At 43.6% G+C, this 19,739-nt stretch overlaps 1 protein-coding gene across 1 annotated transcript in view; it reads right to left on the bottom strand.

Annotated features, from left to right (window-relative positions):
* The window catches only part of ITPK1 (inositol-tetrakisphosphate 1-kinase), a 128,965-nt gene that overhangs the window by 33,273 nt on the left and 75,953 nt on the right, over positions 1–19,739 (bottom strand). Inside the window, exons 3-4 of the mRNA XM_066612185.1 lie at positions 11,982–12,107; positions 571–688 (exon numbers count right to left, since the gene is read on the bottom strand). Of these exons, the coding sequence (XP_066468282.1) occupies positions 571–688; positions 11,982–12,107 (244 nt within the window). The remainder of the gene's footprint in view (positions 1–570; positions 689–11,981; positions 12,108–19,739) is intronic.

Consider the following 19,739-nt stretch of genomic DNA (forward strand, 5'->3'; position numbering starts at 1 on the left):
AATCAAGGAGGGGGAAGTGGTTGTCTGACAACACACTTTTTTTAATCATCATTACATAACAAATAAAACCCCCAGGAAACCTCAAATCGTCACTCTCAAGTAGGACAAACATCTCCTCAAAGCATCAAAGTAATCGGTGCAGAGCACAATAGCCAAGATGACAGAATGAGGCAGCAGATAAAACGATACTGCATTCGGAAAGATTTTATCTTTACTCAAATTATATCTTGTCAAATATTGAGAACACACACCAGGAAGAGACCTAACTAGCACTTCAGATGTGCTTTTCCCAACCTCTCTCTTTTATTGTTCTGACTCAGCTCAGCTGCATCTTAAAATTTTAAATGTAACTGAAACAACTTGCTTCTAGATACCTGAACTCATTAGTTCTTCAATTCACACTTATGTTCTGAATAATATATCTTATTTGAGATTATGGCCAATTTGCTTTTGGAGGATTGCACTTGTTATCCAGTCATGAATACAGAACAGGCTTCGTACCTGGATTCAAGCTTCCCCCCCACCCATGTGCAAGCAGTAGCAACATAGGAAATAATGCTGCTGCCTTACCTTGCATGTAGGCCTCTATTTGCCTAATAAGCTCATAAGACTTTGATCGGTCCAGCAGCGTCCTGATAGCAGGAAGGGGGTCCAGAATGATGGTTTCAGGATGAGCATCAATATATTCCTGGTGCAATTAAGAAATGCAAAGCAAAATGTTACTAGTTTGAAGGGCAAATCTGCTTTAAAGTGGTTAATTGATAGGACAAACAGTGCAACAAGACACTCTAAATTCAACTTACGTGCCAAGGACAATCCCTGAATTTCAGATTTTACAGCAATTCACCCAAAGTATCTTGCTATTATGAGAAAACAGCAATTAGTTTTCAATTAATTAAATGAATTTTTACCCTGCCTTTCTACAACCCAATGGAACAGCCAGGGTGGCTAGTTCTAGCTAGCTAGTTCGGGGCACCCAAGGCGGATAGTCACTCAGTTCAAGTGAGATATGCTATAGCTGTTGGAACTGGAGGGTCAAGTTCAATGGAATATCTTCCACCTCCTATCTTATATGTCCCAATTCTGTCCAGGTAGTACCAATTCTGATACAACTTAAGACTGTCCATGCATCACCTGGAGCAATTACTGTCCATGCAATTATTTCCAAACTCTTCCCAGTAACAAATCTGCTGTGATTGTGTGGGTGGATCACGGTGCTACGTATGACATTAACAATGCCTGCCAACCCACATGATATATTAGCATGCAATCTGTTTCAACCATATGGGCCAAAGATGAAAAGGATTATCAGATTGGAATTGGGTTTAGATCTACCCTTGCAAGACCCCAGTTCTTAAGGGCATCCATTCTGTGGATATGAAATTCTTTCCTTAACCTAATTAACCTAATCTATGGGGAAGTATTTTGCTAAGCCTTATGTCAAAAGTGTTTTCCTTTGAATGTTAAAACTTTTTAAGAACTATTATAATGCAGTGATACAGGCAGAAAGCCACCTGTTTACATGAAACTTGTTCTCAGTTGCATACACTGAATGCTTTTAGATGGAGATACTAAGGGGTTAAAAAAGAAAAAGGGGACTTTGCTAGATGTATGTGATACATCCTCTAACTACACATTAACATTAACAGTCTCTTTCCAACTTCTCAGTACACTTCAAGAAGCTCACCCCGGAACAGAACCAGCAACTTAAATTTGGAAGTCTTCCTGGACAGGTTGCTTAGTATTAAGATTATATCCAATTTTGTTTATGGATCATGGAGAACCATTAAAAATCTCCATCTCAAAAAAAAGTCCTCTATGTTGCCTGTTCAGAGGAAATGAAGAGTTCTAATGAGGGCAAGTACTCCAGCAGCAATGTAACTCTGAAAGACAGACAGCAAATAAATCCCTAGATGGGGCTCACACACCATAAAGGAGAGAGGAAGCCCAGTAGCTCTGGGCAAAAACAGTAGGAGAAAAGAACAAACAATAGTAATGGACACTCTCACTCTTCTCCCTCCTCCCAATCCTAAAATAGCATGCTCAAAAAGTTTAGTGATAAACAAGTCAGCTTCTGGACATACACTAAGCAAATGTTTCCAGTTTTTCATGAAGATCATACAAAGAACCTACCAGCCTGTTTTAGTAACATAATTAGGAGCAATTGTGCTACTGTGAATAAGCTTTCTTTAGCCATAGGCTTCAACATAAGGAAAAAAAATAGATGTGTGGCCTTTCCAGGATTAAGCTATTTTGCTATAAATGAAGAGCTGCGTGACCATGTCACCAAAAGAAATATGTAACTTTTTAAAAATGCAAGCAAGGAAATTGCGCCTTTGAGCAAGAGCAAACTAAAAATGGCTATATTAAGGCATCACTTATTTTTAGCTTGTCCTTGGATTCCTTCAGCTCTGTGTCTCTCAGTTAGGCCCAGGAAGCAAGTCTGGTCAGGAATACTACCTACCACCTAATGCAGATAGTTAAAGGCTACCTCTCTTGGGAAATGGGTCAGTTATTTTCACATATAAAAAGCATTTCTGAGCAATGCAAATTTGGGGGCTCATTTTAGGGCCAGCACAAACAAGATATTTCTGCTCATTTTACAGCAAAGGATACACCAGAATTGGATTCTTCAAGTCATTTACATGCATCCTTCAACTCCAATACTGATACTGGCTCCCACTGCCTTGCAGGCTTAAGTCAAAGGCTTAAGTCAAAGTCAATATCATGATCCTTAAAACCATACAAAGCATAGATCAAATATACCCAAGGGTGCAAGCCTAACCAACTTTCCAGTACTCACTTCGCCACAATGCAGCCCCAAGGTAAGGTAACAAACATGACCTTACCTTGAGAAGGCTGCCTTGTCTGCCTCCCCACTGCAGGATGCAGAGCAAGCCACATCGGCACAGCTATGTCAGTGCTGGAAAGTTAGTTAGGATTGTGTCCCAAGAGCCATTACCTCCACGATCAACTGAGATAACAGTCTTTACTGTACTACTAGTACTCCAGCTTACATTCTGATGTACATAATACATCTTCGGACAATGACTCCTCGATTGCAGAATATCTGGAAGGCCTGGGCATCTTCCAGCAGCAGCATAAGAATTACTTTAATTGATTTTGACAGGGGACAAGGTAACATGATGGTTGTGTTATAGTATGGAATGAGGCAGGCAATACATACATGGATTCCCATCAATAACCACTGATGCATTAAATTCCTTTAAACCCAGTGGTTCCCAGACTTTTTCGACTAGTTGCTCTCTTGACCTACTGGGCCACTGGCTGTGGCTTCCCATTAGGGCTACAATCCTATACATTGTATAGGGTGGCAGGTTTTGTGCAAAGATTCCATGGCTCCTCTGGCTGGTTTCCCATCTGCCTGGGGAGCCACTTCTCACATTTTGGGAACCACTGCTTTAAACAAATCTGAACATTCCTTTCTAAAAACAACCTGAACAAGTAGTCTGTATTGACTTTCCAACAGATGAGTACAGGGGGCCCACATTATCCGGGGGTTCGGCATCCAGGAATCTCCAGTATCCACAGGTGCCGAACACTTGTCACCCACAACCTCCAAGCCCGACTGCAGCACAGCTCCAGTTGGGCCTGGAAGCTTTCTGATGCCCACCGAGACCATGTGCAACTTGCCCACAGCCGCTGCAGGCTTCAGAATGCTCAAAAATACAAAAAAACCCACGACTCTCAGTTTTACAATAAAAAAACCCGTAGTGGCAGGTTTTTTTTTTTTTGCATTCTCAGGCATTCTGAGGCCCACAACAGCTGTGACCTCTGCAAGCCTCAGAAAGCCCCCAGATCCAACTGGTGCTCAGCTCCAGTTGAGTTCGGAGGAGCAGAAAACTGGAGTTTGAATAACCGCGGTTTCCCATATCTGCAGGGGTTCCGGGAACGGAATCCCAACAGATAATGAGGGCCCCTTGTTGTTAGATATCTTGGCAATAAAAATGTATCCCTAAGAAACCTACAGTGATGCCACAAGTCCCTATGAGATTATCTGGGTTTACATTTAAAACTAAAGACATTTAAAACTACATAAGGCTATTGTGACAACTGTATAGTATGCCCTATACGTATAAGATCCTGCCTTTTTTTCTGTTGTTACTTTTTAAGGGTTATCCTTTCTAAGGTTGATTCATAGTACAGAAAAAAAATGCAACCATAATATTAGAGAGAGGACTATAGGAAATTCATGCAGACAATGGCCATAACTACAACTACATAAACTATGAATAAAGGCCATGGACAGACATTCTCTGTGTGGAACATTTCCAGTTAATCGAAGTTTAAAACAAGGTCCACCAGATCTGACATAACCCAGCACATACTTCCACTTAGAGCAAAGTGCCAAAGTTAGTACTTGTGTAACGAATCAACACATTGTTTAAAACACATCCCAACCAAAAAGGACAGCAATCCATTATGCTGGACATAAATTAACATAATATTTTTTCTTACACACACACACACACAGGGTTGTTTATTATACCAGAATGCCAAGCCTTGTTTCTAAAGTTACTGCAAAACAGTAACAATAAATCAATCATTATGACAAAGTTAAATAAAAGGCAATTATGTCTGCATGTCTGAGTGAAAGTGGTACAGAATGCAATACCGGAACAAGAGCAACAAATGACCTGACGAAGCTGAAGAAGTTCTATGGCGGCTAGTCTCTCAGTTCAAGTGATAGATGCTACAGCTGCTGGAACTATGGTCAATGGGCATGCTATGCAAGGGAAGTCTATGACAAAATCAACAACCACTGAAAAACTAGGCACAGAGCATAGAGTACTTTTGCAATACTGGTATGTGCTAAGTGCATCTTAGAAGACACCCAGGAGCAAATCATAGAGGCTGTGCATCAGAACTGCCACGCAAGTAAATAAATATATCAGCAACAGAATACAACATCCTGAAAATACAGGCATGTCCTGGTACCTATGGGAGTTCTGTTCCAGAACCCCCTGCAGTTAAATGAAACTGTGGATAACCAGGGATGTCACCTCATCCTCCAGAGGCTAAGGCCCACAGAGGCCACACATGACCGGCTGCAGCCGCTGCAAGCCTGAGAGTGGCAAAAAAACCCCAAAAAACCAAAACAAAACAAAGCTACTTCCGGTTTCCTTCCAGAAACTGTGACATTTTAAAAACCTTATTAGGTGTTAGGAGGCCTGGGGAAGCCTTCTGGAGGCCTGGCTTCAGGAATGCCTCCAGAGGTGAGGAGAGCCCAGATCCCCTTGCCTCTAGAGGGGGCGTGTGGGCCGGCAGATCTGATCCATGGTTAATTGAAACCACGGATACAGGGCCCTCCTGTACATGTTCTAAGAACTCTTGGATGGAACAAGGCAAGGCTACAGGGTACGTAATGAGATGTTTCAGTCTGCCTCTCTCGTCTCTTTTTATAAAAACATCCGAGATGGTTGACAAATCAGTTATATGATATCACCATTCAGGGCTGGCCTTAGGAGCTACAAGACCCAATTCAGCAGGATCCTTGCGGGCCCTCTCTGCTACAGCAGTCCTGGTCAGACATGGCACTGGGTGACAATGTGGCACCCAGAAGTAGACTGGTGGTATTGTGCTGATCTCATTGCGTCACAGCCAACTACTTCCACAGTAGCCTGATTTTGGGAGTGGGTGAGAGGGCCCAGCAAGATTTCTGCTCGCCATGCTGGCCTCTGATGGAGGCTTACCTCCATGCAAAGTACCTGTTGCGGCTGTGGGTGACTCACTCCAACACAGCATTCCCCTCCCCACGGCACAGGGTCTGACTGGGCAAAAATCAGTCCAATCAGGCTACAGTCAGCCCCGTTATCATTGTTTCCAGGCTGTGACAAGTAGTCAAGGAAATGAGAGAAGTGAGACTTCTTGTTGAAGAGCTAGGAAACAGCTCTTGCAGCCCAATACATTCAGCATAGGCATCCATGACTAGAAATACTATGTTTGGGACTCAAATGTACACTACTACGGCGTACTTCTATTCTTGACTGCCGTTCTTCTTCATCTTTATCGCATTTTGCTCATGTTTCTAATTTGTTACATTCTCTTTATTAGTTTCCATTTCCTAATTGGATCCAGTTTAAGTTACTACCTTTTTTTTTAATGTATCTTCATCTTATCTATCTTCTCTTATTTCTCTTTATTTGCCCTCTTGTCTTGACTCTAGTAATACTTTCCTCTTGGGGAAACCTTGAGTTACTTCCTCTATTTTATGCATCTGTGCCTTTACTCTTGCCACCCGTTTTCTTTGGAACTCACTTTTGCTCAACAACCACACCTTTTCCCATCTTGCATGTATTTAAACAACCTATGCAAATGTAGCTCTGGCTTTGTAGCCCTTGACCTGTAATCCTGCCTCTCCCCTCTTTCTTATTCATTTTGCATCCTTTCCATTTCATATGGTGTTTTTAGGGCTGTAAGACCGTAGGTAAGGTTTGTTTCTAAGATAACGTGTATAACACCTAGTTTGGAAACCTCTTTATAAATTTTCAATCATTTGGATATTCCTCTTGAATGCAATTCTTAAAACAAAAAAATCCTTTAAGACGTCTTAAAACTAGTAATCAAACTAGCAGTACTGAATGTGTACTTTCTTTTAGCCCATTTCTGAAAGGAAACTAACTAATCTCAAACACTCTGAAAGCAAACAGAAAACTTGTGAAAAGTACCAGCTGAACTCCTATAAACTAAACACAGGCTTGAGTAAAACTCTCCTATGATCTCAGTTGAAGATTATCTGCATTACACATCTCTCTTTGCAACCTCCCATAAAGGAACCATCTCCAGCCTCCATCCTAATCATATACGACCTTCCCTCCCGTGCCAAATTCCCCCATCTTCATAAACCTGGAAGCTGAAAACAGAATTATGCAAACATTAGCAGATGCATGCACACTGGCTAACAGCACACTCTTTATTTTTATCACAGGATATGGGATTTCTTGCTGCAGAATCTGGACTGTTTGGTGAGAAGCAGACTCAATCTTGATTAATAGCAAAGTAATGGCAAAATGTCTGTCACTGTGATCAGAAAGACAGAGCTTCTAATACTGCAAGGAACATTTGCAGTCCCTGCTACAGAATCTCTTTCTACTCAGCAGAAGGCAGGTTCTGCTGTCACCATAATACTATCCCCCAAGAGCAGGGCTTTATTTCCCCATGTGAATGAATGGCAACCATCTTCATATGTGGAAGAGATGGTACTTGGTATGAATGGTACTAAACAATAATTAGATACTACACCTGCTACCTGCCCCAGTTCTAAGACTCAAGTCTACTCCTGTCCTCAAAGCCTTGCTGTGGATTCTCTCTTGGTCACACTTGGGTGTTACAGAATGCAAGGAACCGCATTTTAAACACAAGTAAATCAAGCACTTAAGTTCTTCCAAAGTGTGCACTTGCCAGGATAACATGCCAAGGGGTATAAATTGCAAGCCCCTGGAAAGTGGAAGGGGATGATGCTTTACTAATTTAATAACAGCTGAGTTACTTCACAACTGAAACAGTGAAGCTAGAGCACAGCTTACTGTATAATGCTCAAAGACCAACCAAATCTGACAAGTGATTCAGATTAATGCTGTCTTCGTCACCAGACATTGTTGAGCATTTGCTGTCAGTTATCTCGAAAGCATTATAACCCCGACATCATGGCCTTTCATCATGAAGCACAACTGGTATGAGTCACTGCCAGTCAGTGCAGCAGGATGTGGGATCACCTTCCTTTGCGTTAATAATGCCTAACAGAAAGTCTGTAGAACAACCTAGGTCAGGGTTTCCCAAAGCACGGGTTGAGACCCATTAGTGGGTTATGAGCCCATGCCGGATGGGTCGTAACCTGGGCCCACCCACCCACCGTCACCTCTGTTTGGCTCCAAACCAGAGCCATGGGGAGGCCTCTTCAGGGTTGCATTGGGTCACCAACCCACTCTATAGGCCTCTGAATGGCCTGAGAAAGTCTCTGAAAACCACTTCTTGTTTTTGGAAGGCAACTTCACAATGCAGAGAGGTGTAAAGCAGAGTGCCCCAAGGATCTATCCTGGGATCGGTGCTCTTCAACCTCTTCATAAACGACCTGGAGACAGGGTTGAGAAGTGAGGTGGCTAAGTTTGCAGACGACACCAAACTTTTCCGAGTGGTGAAGACTAGAAGCGATTGTGAGGAGCTCCAGAAGGATCTCTCCAAAATGGCAGAATGGGCAGCAAAATAGCAGATGCGTTTCAATATAAGTAAGTGTAAAGTAACACACACTGGAGCAAAAAAAATCAAAACTTCACATATAGGCTAACGCAGCCATTTTCAACCACTGTGCCATGGCACACTGGTGTGCCATGAACGGTCCCCAGGTGTGCCGCGGGAATTTGAGAGAGGGTCATTTATCAATAGGACCATTGGGGGATGTGAGCCCCCACTTACAACACAGTCTGCCTTGTCAACTGTCAAGAAGCTGGAGGTGTGCCTTGATCATTTTAGTGCCTTGCCAGCGTGCCGCGAGATGAAAAAGATTGAAAATCACTGGGTTAATGGGTTCTGAGCTGTCTGTGACAGATCAGGAGAGAGATCTTGGGTTCCTTGTGGACAGTGCTGACCCAATGTGTGGCGGCAGTAAAGAAGGCCAATTCTATGCTTGGGATCATCAGAAAAGGTTTTGAGAATAAAACGTCTAATATTATACTACCATTGTACAAATCAGTGGTAAGGCCTCAACTGGAGTATTGTGTCCAGTTCTGTTTGCCACATCTCAAAAAGGACATAGTGGAAATGGAAAAGGTGCAGAAGAGTGACTAAGATGATTACGGGGCTGGGGCACCTTCCTTATGAGGAAAGGCTATGGTGTTTGGGCCTCCTCAGCCTAGAAAAGAGGCGCCTGAGGGAGGACATGATTGAGACACACAAAATTATGCAAGGAAAGATAGAGTGGATAATGGCTCTTTTCCCTCTCAGAAAACACCAGAACCAGGGGACATCCACTAAAATTGAGTGTTGGGAGAGTTAGAACAGACAAAAGAAAATATTTCTTTACTCAGCATGTGGTTGATCTGTGGAACTCATTGCCAAAGGATGTGGTGATGGATGCCTTTAAAAGGGGATTGGACAAGTTTCTGGAGGAAAAATCCATTACAGGTTACAAGCAATGACGTGTATGTGCAACCTCCTGATTTTAGAAATGGGCTATGTCAGAATGCCAGATGCAAGGGAGGGCACCAGGATGAGGTCTCTTGTTATCTGGTGTGCTCCCTGGGGCATTTGGTGGGCCGCTGTGAGATACAGGAAGCTGGACTAGATGGGCCTATGGCCTGTTTTCTGCGGCAAACCTGAAGCAACTTTCAGAGCCTTTTGTAGGCCATTCTGAGGCCCACAGAGGCATGCAGTGTGGGTTGCCGAACCAGCATGACCCGGAAGACACCTCTGGCACCACCTGAACTATTGTGTTGGACAGGCGGGTCACAGCATGGTAAAGACTGGGAACCACTGAACTAGGCGGACGTCAGGCATGTAGGAGTGTGATGCGATATGGATTCAGGGGGATAATTCAACTGGTAACTAGATGGGAGGAGTAATGTTTGGTTGCTCGAAAAGGAGTTAGACCAAATTAAGTAGAGATACAAAGAATCAGGGTAGGCCAACTATGCACTATAATATGAACGAGGGCTCTGCCTGGGTTATGGAGAACAGAAATTCCTTCTCTTTTGTACTTGGCTTAAGTAGTTATGAAAGAGGGTACTTAAACCATATATAGATAAGTGCATTTATTGAGAAACCCACTTTGAAAGTACAGAGTAGAATAATCTCTGGGAACAATACTTCTCTTGCTTTGTTTATTTGAAGTTTGGCATTTGGCTCTAACTATGGCGCAAAGGTCCTCCTGTATTTATTTTGTTTAAATAGCATCCTCTCAATACCTAGCTTGTTTCCAGCTAAGCCATTTAATACGCTAAGCTCACACGGCCAAGATCAAGTATTTTAAAGTGACAAGAGCATCAATTCGGACTCCGTTTTGAACATAAAGACTGCCCAATTACAGATATTTACTGGAATAGTTCTCCTATTTAACTACTGGTGTACCCCGGTATCCATGGGGCTGCTGTTCTGGAACCTCTGCGGATAACTGAAACCACAGATACCAGAGAATGCCTCCCCGTGTCTCCTAATGCCTTATACAGCATTAAAAAATCACTTCTGGTTTAACGGAAAAACCAGAAGTAGCGGTTTTTTACTGTCAGGCGTATTCTGAGCCCTGCAGAGGCCATAGTCATCCGTCCACAGCCTCTACTGGGCTCAGACGACCTTATGGAGGGGATGTGCGTGGGGGCCGGGGGCCCCCGCAGACCCGATCTGCGGATAAGTGAATCTGTGGATATGGGATCTGTGGATATAGCCCCCCCCTTATGTTTTATCTTGAAATCTGTCCCGTTTCTCAGACAATAAAAAGTCTCAGACACATAAAATGCTGCATCCAGGACTTCGAAAAGCAGCAAATTCTCAAGTCCTGAAATCAACAAGAAGCCACAAATTTTGATTGGTCTTGGTCAAAGTTTGTTCTTACCAAATTCTGCACCAACCAAGCAGAGGCGTGAGGGATCTTCTGACTTAACAGTGAGCTCCAGGCTCAGTGCAACTTTGCAGAATGAACCTGTGTCGTCCCCTCCACTCACAGTTGGATAGAGGGTTCATTACGGGTGTACTCAAAGTAGTAAAGTGTCACTATTTTCTAAGCATCTCCAAGGTTCAGAAAGCCCTCCTACCTCTTCCCCTCACACTGAATTTGGACTTGTCATGGCTTCCTGCATGTCTCCAAGGTTTGGTACAATGGAAGGGACTGGACCTGCCTTTCTCCTCTTACACTGACTTTGGAAGCATTAGGAAAGCAGTGGAACATCTTGCTACTTTCCAACTGTCTGAGGTCAATACTGCATGTGAGAGAATTCTTGCCCTTCTCTAGATTCAGATTGGGACTCTTCCTGATGCTACAGCAAAAGATACTTCTCCTGGTGTTGGGCTAGTGTATTTACAGAAACATGGGTTACAACAGTGACCTTGCAAGTTACAAAGGAGAGCATGTCATAGATATGCTGTTCTCGGAAGTATCCCTGTGTTACGCATAACGCATAGTTCTGCCCTCAGAGAAACTGCTTCTCTCCCACTTCCACGATTTAAAATGGGAAACACAAAGGGGAATTCCTTTGGTTGAGAATTTCTTCTGACATAGTCACAGAAGCACAGAAACAAACTGGGGGTGTAAAGAGTCCTAGAAATACACTACTTATCTGCGGATTTTCCATCCACAGATCTGGTTCAACACAGACAAGCGCTGAGCCAGAATTGGCCCAACTTGAACTCTGAGTGCTTCCCCAGCCTTCAGAATGCCTTTTAAAAGCATAAAGACCTAACTTCTAGTCTTCCTCTGAAAACCACTTTTTAAAAAACTAGGAGGCATTCTGTAGCCTGCAGAGACCGCAGGCGGTTGCCTTTGGAGGTTTTAAGCGGCCAAAAACCACAAATTTGCTTATCTGTAGTTTTCGGAATCCACAGGGAGTCCAAGAACAGATTCCTGTGGATACCAAGACCCCACCTGTACACGCCTATTCTTACTGTCGAATATTTCCAAGTCTACCCATGTGTTGCAGAGGTATGGAACACCCTTCTTGGAAAAATTTACTGGACAAAAAGAGTAGCAAAAGGACATTACATGACCTATTCTGTTTTGCAGCCAGTACAATGATATTTCCAAATACAAAAACAGCATTGTTTGTGAAAGGCTAGCTAAAACCACTTGCAGGTAGGGAAGATTTTTCATTTTTTTAAGAACACTGCTGTATTAGACATGGCATAAGACTCTTTGATCCATGATAAAGGGCTGAATGAGCACAATAAACCTGTCAATCATTAAACCAACACCAGTCACCAAGCTGTCTGCCTTCGCCATCATAAATTGCAATGAAGTAACAAAACCTATTACTCACCTGGAACCTCTGAACCAACTCCAGTGACTGGCTGTTGTTTTGGTCGGCTTCAATGATGACATCGGTCAGTTTATGAATGATCACATCTAATGGGCCCTGATCTTCTATTGGTTTGGTAAGGTCAAGCTGGAAAGAGCAGGAAAAAACAGAGGAAAAAATGTAATGAAAGATCAAAACAGTATGCTTTCTTAGGATGGCCACTGAAGAAATTCAACTCTAAATACTAGATGAGGCACATTCCTTAGGAAATGGTTACGCATGGACTACAGTTGAACACAGGAACCTGTCCTGCTGAGTCAACTCATCAGTTCACCTAGTCCAATGGTGTCTAGTCTAGCAGGCTGCATAACTTCAAGGGGGCGTTCAGCTATAACATATCAGCTACAATTTCCTAAAGCCACCAAAGTCAGCCATAACATATCAGCTACAATTTCCTAAAGCCACCAAAGTCGCTGCTTATAAAGCTGCTTTTTACCGATTCAGATATTGGTCCATCTAGCCCAGTATAGCCTGCCCCAGGGGTGTCAAACCCATTTCATACAGTGGGCCAAACAGCTTTCATGGTTCCTGCCGAGAGCTGGAAGTTGACATCATTAAGCAGGTGACGGCCAGAAATAAGCGCTTTGTCCTTGCACAGAAACTTATTCACAGCAAATGGCAGAAGAGAAAATGTTCATAATCTTGTTCATAATTTCAAATGAGAGAAACCAATTATCACTCAATTATAATGGGGGCTGGATAAATTGCTTCTGGGGGCCACATGCAGCCCACAGGTCTTAGGTTCGACACCCCTGGCCTCCTCTGGCAGCAGCTTTCCAAAGCCTCAACCCAAAGGTCTTCCCAAGTCCTGCAATTCTTATTTTAAGAGGAGGCATTGAGACCTGGGACCTTATGCAACGCAAATACATACAGATGAACTACAATCACTCCTCAATCCAGGCCACGTTGTGTCATTAGAAGAAAGCAAGAATAATCATGCCAGGGCACTTACAGCTAACTTCAGTTAACTCAAACCAAGAAGCAAAGTTGTAAGAGATAGAAGTGGCTTCTGATCAACCCCAGGTAGGATCTCCCGTTAATCTGATTTTTTTAAATTTATTATTATTATGATTTCATCCTGCTCTTGCCTGATCCAGCAAGGCTCTTATGTTCTTATGCCATTCTGCCAAAGAGTTAAGGGCAGTTCACATAGTTCTCCACCTGGCTATTTTATACACACAACGATCATATGAAGTAGGTTGGGCTAAGATAAAGTCACTGTCCCAGGGTCACCAAGTGAATTTTATGGCTGAGTGGGAATTTAAGTTTGGGTCTCCTGGGTTTCAGACCAACATTTTAACCTCTATGCAACACTGCCTCTTCATTGCAGGGGGATTTTTTCCCAGTGACAGAAGCAGCAATCAGTTGTACTTCTCTCTGAACAACTTGTTTTGCCCTTACTACTTTGCAACATGAGAAATACAATCACAAGAGAGATCGAAAACCTTTGAATTCACTGTACCAAATGCAACTCTCATATGGATTTTAAAACAGTTGAAACAAAAGACAATGGTTGCAGAAAACCTGTGTTTATGTATTAGTTAACATGTGCTAAAATATTAAATCCCTTGACAAGGTAGGTAACTCTTCTCCCCCCTCCCCAAAGTGACATGGGCACTTCATGTCAGCACCTTGAAAGAATCCTATTGCTATGAACAAAATGCAAATACTTGACAGGGTCAGAATTCTCAGGTCCGCATTCCAACACAGGCTAGGTTGCCAGCCTAGGCAGGTTTGTTGCAATATCCGTAATTACTGACGCCTGATCATCATAACATGGCAGCAGACTATGCTCCAATATGTAGGTCTGTTCCAAATTATGTTTGAAACACAGTCATATAAAAGTAGGTCCCAGTGCTAAAAAAAGTTTGAGAACCACTGTCCTAACCGAATTGCCCCTTTTGGGTCAGCACTGAACCCTTTAGTAGGGTTCAAGTCCTCCCTCCTTTAGCTGCTACTCCAAGGAGTAAAGATGGCCATGCCCATTTCCTTAATTACATAATTCCTGGAATTTTGGGGCAATTGGGTGCTCTTGGTTTGTTGTTGCTTGGTTACTATAAATCTTTTTGATTTTATCTTTTTGTGTCAATATAGTTTTCACTGAAGGAGGCTAATAAGATTGTATTATTATTATTATTATTTTTAAATCCAGCATAACTATGGGCCATCTGCCCATGGAACTGAACCCTTCCCTCTCCCAACCCCCTTCAGCTAGACTTCATATCAGAAATGAGTCTAGTTGGAAAAAACAGTAGCTGGGGTAGGGCAGTGGAAGTAAAGACAATAGGTGACAGGGCCAATGGGATACAGCACTGTGCCCCATGACACTTTAAAAGGGCAATGCTGACACTGTGAAAGGGGCATTCCTGCATTTAAACCTGCTGCAGTCACATAGATTGGGCCTCAGCTAGAGTGCTATATTGATTTGCATTGACAGAGCTGGTATATAATCCTGCCAAACAGATAATTGCTTTTTAAATCAAAAACAAAAAAGCCAAAAGGCTTGATTAAAAGCACAGCCACATTGTGAAAAACCCCAAACCTATTCTAGTTTTCCTTTAATCTTTCATTGCACACTGGCTGTTGCCAAAACACCACTCTCAAATCCTTGGGGAGATGACAAGTGCAGAGATCTTTGAGAAAAGCATGAGTAAAAGCTGCATGCTGTTGTCCCAACGATAACAACAACAACAATTAAGTATTTATATACCGCCTTTCTGGTCATCGGATTACTCCTCTGACTTTATTCAAGGCAGTTTACATAGGCAGGCTTTTCTAAATCCCTCAAGGGGATTTTTACAATCATAGATGTTCCCTCTTTCAAGAACCAACAACATTTCAGAATGGATCTTCCTGGTTTGGTCTCACTACTGGCCTCCAGTTCTCCCATGCAGGCTGACAAGCAGCTCCATCTCTCACATGCAGGGCAGCCAAGACGCTTCTTGCTCACACCAAGAGCAGGTGGAATCACTCAGCTGGGCTTGTCAGCTGCTTCAAGGTCTCGCCATTCTCAGCCGTTCAGGGAGCTGCCGGTGTCCTCGAACTGGCGACCTTCTGATGTTATCTTCGGGCTAACGAAGGCTCTACCCTCTGGACCAGACCTCCTGCCCAACAGCATATAAACCTTAAATCTGCATGATCCTTGTGACTCAGCAGATAACTCAATGCAGGGGCTGTGACAAAATATTGGCAATTACTCTGAAATGGCAATCAAATTTAGCTTGCACAGAAAGAAATTCTGCAAGTTTTGTTTTTTGGAAAGCACAAACAGGTTAAGTTAGGCTTTAAGATGTTCTCAGGGAGGTTACTCATAGTACAGGTGCGCACCACTTTAATGAAGGGGATACATTCTCTTATCCCCAATATGTGATTAGGTCATTAAGTGAACATTCAGTCCAATCTATTGCCTTTGTTGTGTAAACAGACACTCCCTGCCAGACACTAGCTGGCTCCATAGGCTACTGGAGATAGATTGCCTCTTTGCATTAAGAGCCACTCTGTTGCTTAAACAGATACTCTGCTGCAAGCTATGGGAGATTCGAGTGCCTCCTTTAAGGTTGTAAAGCAAATGATTGTTAAGTGGCTCATGCCTGTACTTATTTACTTGCACTCAACTTCCCACTTCCAAGTTCCTTGAAAGACAGGTAAGATCTACAGTGGGGGCTGCCTTATCCACAGGTTCAGCATCCACATATTTCACTTTCTGTGGATGCAGGGTCTCTTTTATAAATGTTTTAAAAAGTACAAATAAGTATGGAAATAGCCTTCTCCCACACATAGAGAATTGACAAGCATTTGCAAACAGAATAAGGGAAAGGATGGAATCTGCTAAAAAGGTGCTTTTAAACTATGGTTAGCTCAGAATCTGGGATTCAAGGGCACTCCTGCCCTCCTTTCCCTACCAATAGCAGCAAGCAACACTAAAGTTCTACTTCACAGCTGGCAGGTGAGGGAGGAGAGGAAAAACAGAATCTAGCAGAATTAGGAGACATTATTAATAATATTGATGTACCAGAAATGCTGCTTCCTGTGCCCCAGTGCTACCTTTTGCCTTTGTCTTGCACATGGGAATGCTTATAGACTTCTCAGAGGTCTCTGGCTGGCTGGATGCTGAAAACACAGGCTAGATGGTCTGAACCAGCAGTGCTCTTGGCAACAGCAGAACGATGGCAACAGAAGGGCAGCAACAGAACGAACTTCTCCCAACCAAATGCATAACAGTTGGTAACTCTTTAATGTGTCTTCCCAACCCGTTTTAAGCATGTTGCATAAAAAACTGCTGTTGCATGAAAAACTGCTGGTCCAGATATAGCCTTTGTTATCTTCTTTTCCTCAGCTAATAAATGCTCTTAAGAATGACACAGCCCTTAAAACCAGTTTCCACATGAACACATTTAAAGTCAACTGGCATTAAAAGGCAGCATAAGAATATTGCTTCTACCACAACTCAGCGTGGAGGAGCATGCAAAAACCATATAAAAACACCACAGTGCAGAGGTTCTTGAGGATTTTGATTCCCAATGTATTTGTTAATGAGTTTTCATGAGCAGTGCTTTTCACACATTTAGCACTGGGACCCACTTTTTAGAATGAGAATCTGTCAGGACTCACCAGAAGTGATGTCATGTCCGGAAGTGACACCAAGCAGGAAAATTTTTAACAATCCTAGGCTGCGATTCTACCCACACTTACTCAGGAGGAAGTCCCATTGACTATCATTGTATACATTAGTAGCTTGCTAAAAGTACAGGTCTATAACATTTCCCAAAATGCAGTCACATACCATGGTAGCATGATGTCCAATATATTAAAAATAAAATATTAAAATGAATGGCGTCCCAGCTGAAATTGGCTCATGACCCACCTAGTGGGTCCCAGGCCAAAGTTTGAGAAACACTGGCCTAGTGGCAATCTTTCAATATGCTCTGTGATGGAAAACAATACTGGATTCAGTCCAGGGCAGTTTGGCTAGCTTAAAAATTCCCACTTTAGTCCTTCTAGCAAATGAGTTGTTCTATCCAGAAAGTCATGCTTCAACACTTAAAGAAGGTTTCAAAAGATATTTTGCGATCCAGATGGTCAAGTCCAGCATGTAAGATATTTCACTGCACACACATCTTCACCCACAGATGTGGCAAGTCCAGTGCTTTTTTTGTAAAAGAAAAGGTGCAGGAACTCACAACTTGTTAATCTTTTATTTATTTATTCAATCAATCAATCAAACCTTTATTAGGCATAAATATTTATTTTTAAACCATTTTTTTATTGGAGAAATAAAATATTTTTTATGTGCTTCCCCCCTAAAGATGAACTTACTTCTGAGTAGACATGCATAGGATTGGGCTGTCAATCTCCACATCCCCTTCCTCCTAGCTACTTTTTCTACACATGGGGAAAAATACTGTACAGGTGCACTTGTAGTGGGTAGTATGTAGGGTGGCACAACTTCGAGGAAAGGAAGCAGTGAATGGATTCTGAAAAATGGCTTACATGAGTTCCATGTAGTAAAATTACTCTAAGCAACTGTGGAAGTAAGAACAAAAAAGGAATTCTTACACGAGAGGGATCCTTAGGTGCACATAGAAACAGCTATGTTTGCAAACAAGCTATTAAATATGGTTTAATTCAGGTATCAGAATACTCTGTGTCTTTGGGGAGGCGATTGGCATGCAATTGTATCTTCTCTGCTGCCCAGAGCAGCTGCTGTGCATTGCTGGAGAGGAGCTGCAAACGCTGGCTGTCGGAGGGCATGCTTGTGGGGGAAGGATGAGGAGGATCTCTGGCAAGGCTGGACAGCACATTGTACACACGTAGAATTCCTTTTCACCTGCCCTTAGCACGTGAAAACGGGTGCAGATATAAATTTCTGCCAGGATTAAGAGCCCAATCCTAGGTATGTCTACTCTGAAGTAAGTCTTGTTCTAGTCAATGGGGCTTACTCCCAGGAAAGTGCCTAGGATTGCAGCCTAAGAGCCCAATCCTATGCATGTCTATTCAGAAGTCCACTTTAGTGAATGGGGCTTACTGTGGATAGGATGGCAGCCTCAGGGCCCAATCCTGTGCCTGTCTACTCAGCAGTCCCATTAGAGTCAATGGGGCTTCCTCCCAGGAAAGTGGAGTGGACTGCAGCCTCAGAGCCAAAGCTTATGGCTGTCTCCTCAGAAGTCAGTCCCACTAGAGGCAGTGGGGCTTCATCCCAGGAAAGTGTGGACAGGACTGCAGCCTCAGAGCCCTTCCTCTGCCTGTCTCCTCAGAAGTCAGTCCCAGTATAGGCAGTGGGGCTTCCTCCCAGGAAAGTGTGGACAGGACTGCAGCCTCAGAGCTCTTCCTCTGCCTGTCTCCTCAGGCTGCAATGCTATGACACTTTCCCAGGAGTAAGCCCCATTGAACACAATGGAACTTACTTCTGAGTAGACATGCATAGGCTTGGGATCTCAGGCTGCAAGGCTATGCACCCTTTCCCAGGAGCAAGCCCCATTGAGCACAATGAGACGTACTTCTGAGTAGACATGCCTAGGCTCGTGCTGCAGATTGGCACGGGGGCTGCACCAGCCAGCTTCCTTCCCCTCCTCCTCTGCCAAGCCAGTACCTGGGCGTTCTGTGGGTGCCGCAGTCCGTCTCCCTGGCTGGCTGGCTATCCGTCCTCCTCCTCTGCGTCAGCGCGTGCCCCCACGCCCTCCACTGGCTGGGAAGCAGAGCGCGGGGGGAGGGGAGGTGGGCTGGGCTCAGGCAAGAGCTTGGAGATGGGGCAGGAGGGGGTTGTTGTGCGGTCAGGCAGGGGCCAGGTGCCCGCCCACCCTGCACCCCCCAGCACCCACCCACGAATGCCTCTGTTTTGCTCCCTCCCCCTCCTGGAATGCCTCTGAAGGGGAGGGGCCCCTGCAAAAAGGTGCCGGAACTCCGTCCCCCCGCGTTCCATTAGAAAAAAAGCCCTGGGCAAATCCCTCACTATGCAATGTGAGGTACACAAGAACAATTAAGCAATGAGAAGCAGCTGGTGCACACATGACAAATGGATTTAAATTCTCCCGCCCCGCGCAAAGTTCTTGTCCACACTGCTTAAGCAAGGAACAGACATGTTCCACACATGTAGGCTGGTTTATAAAGTGGAACAGGTTCTCCAGATTGTGATCTCTAAAAAAGGAAACCAACAGCGTCAACTATTACTGCTCAGATTAACCTACATGCGAGAAAGTTCTCCATGTTGCAGGAGAAATTCCTAGCTAGAGAAGGATATTTTCTAAGCTTCAGTTTTTGGAGCACTTCCACCTTTCCTTTGTATACTAACATAAAAGTCCTTACACATAACCCCCCTCCCCAAGAAGTCTTTTCAGACAGAAAACATCAGTTCTGCCACAAATCTCACAAAGTCTAGTGTACGTTTCTGATGGCCCTCTGCTGAGCAGAACAATGAGCCACTGTTTGTCCTTGGCCAAAATCCTGCCCTCCTGCTTCCTGCTCTTTTCAGCATCTCTCACTCTGAAAGTATTTTTCACATTTGACAGGATCACCCCCAAAGTTTCAATTTTCCAAATCAATCAGTGCATACTTCCCGGACTCTGAACTTGTCAACTGGTTGCCAAAGCAAGCCAGAGTCAGGAACTTGGGACTTTAAAATGACCTGCGCAATAATGGCACTGTAGGAACAGAAGCTGGCTGGTTGATCAGCAAGTTAATAAATCTGAATACAGAGTCTTGGGCAGGAACTAAATTTTGTGG

Source organism: Tiliqua scincoides, chromosome 1, assembly GCF_035046505.1.
Source record: "Tiliqua scincoides isolate rTilSci1 chromosome 1, rTilSci1.hap2, whole genome shotgun sequence".
Classification (NCBI taxonomy): Eukaryota; Metazoa; Chordata; class Lepidosauria; order Squamata; family Scincidae; genus Tiliqua; species Tiliqua scincoides.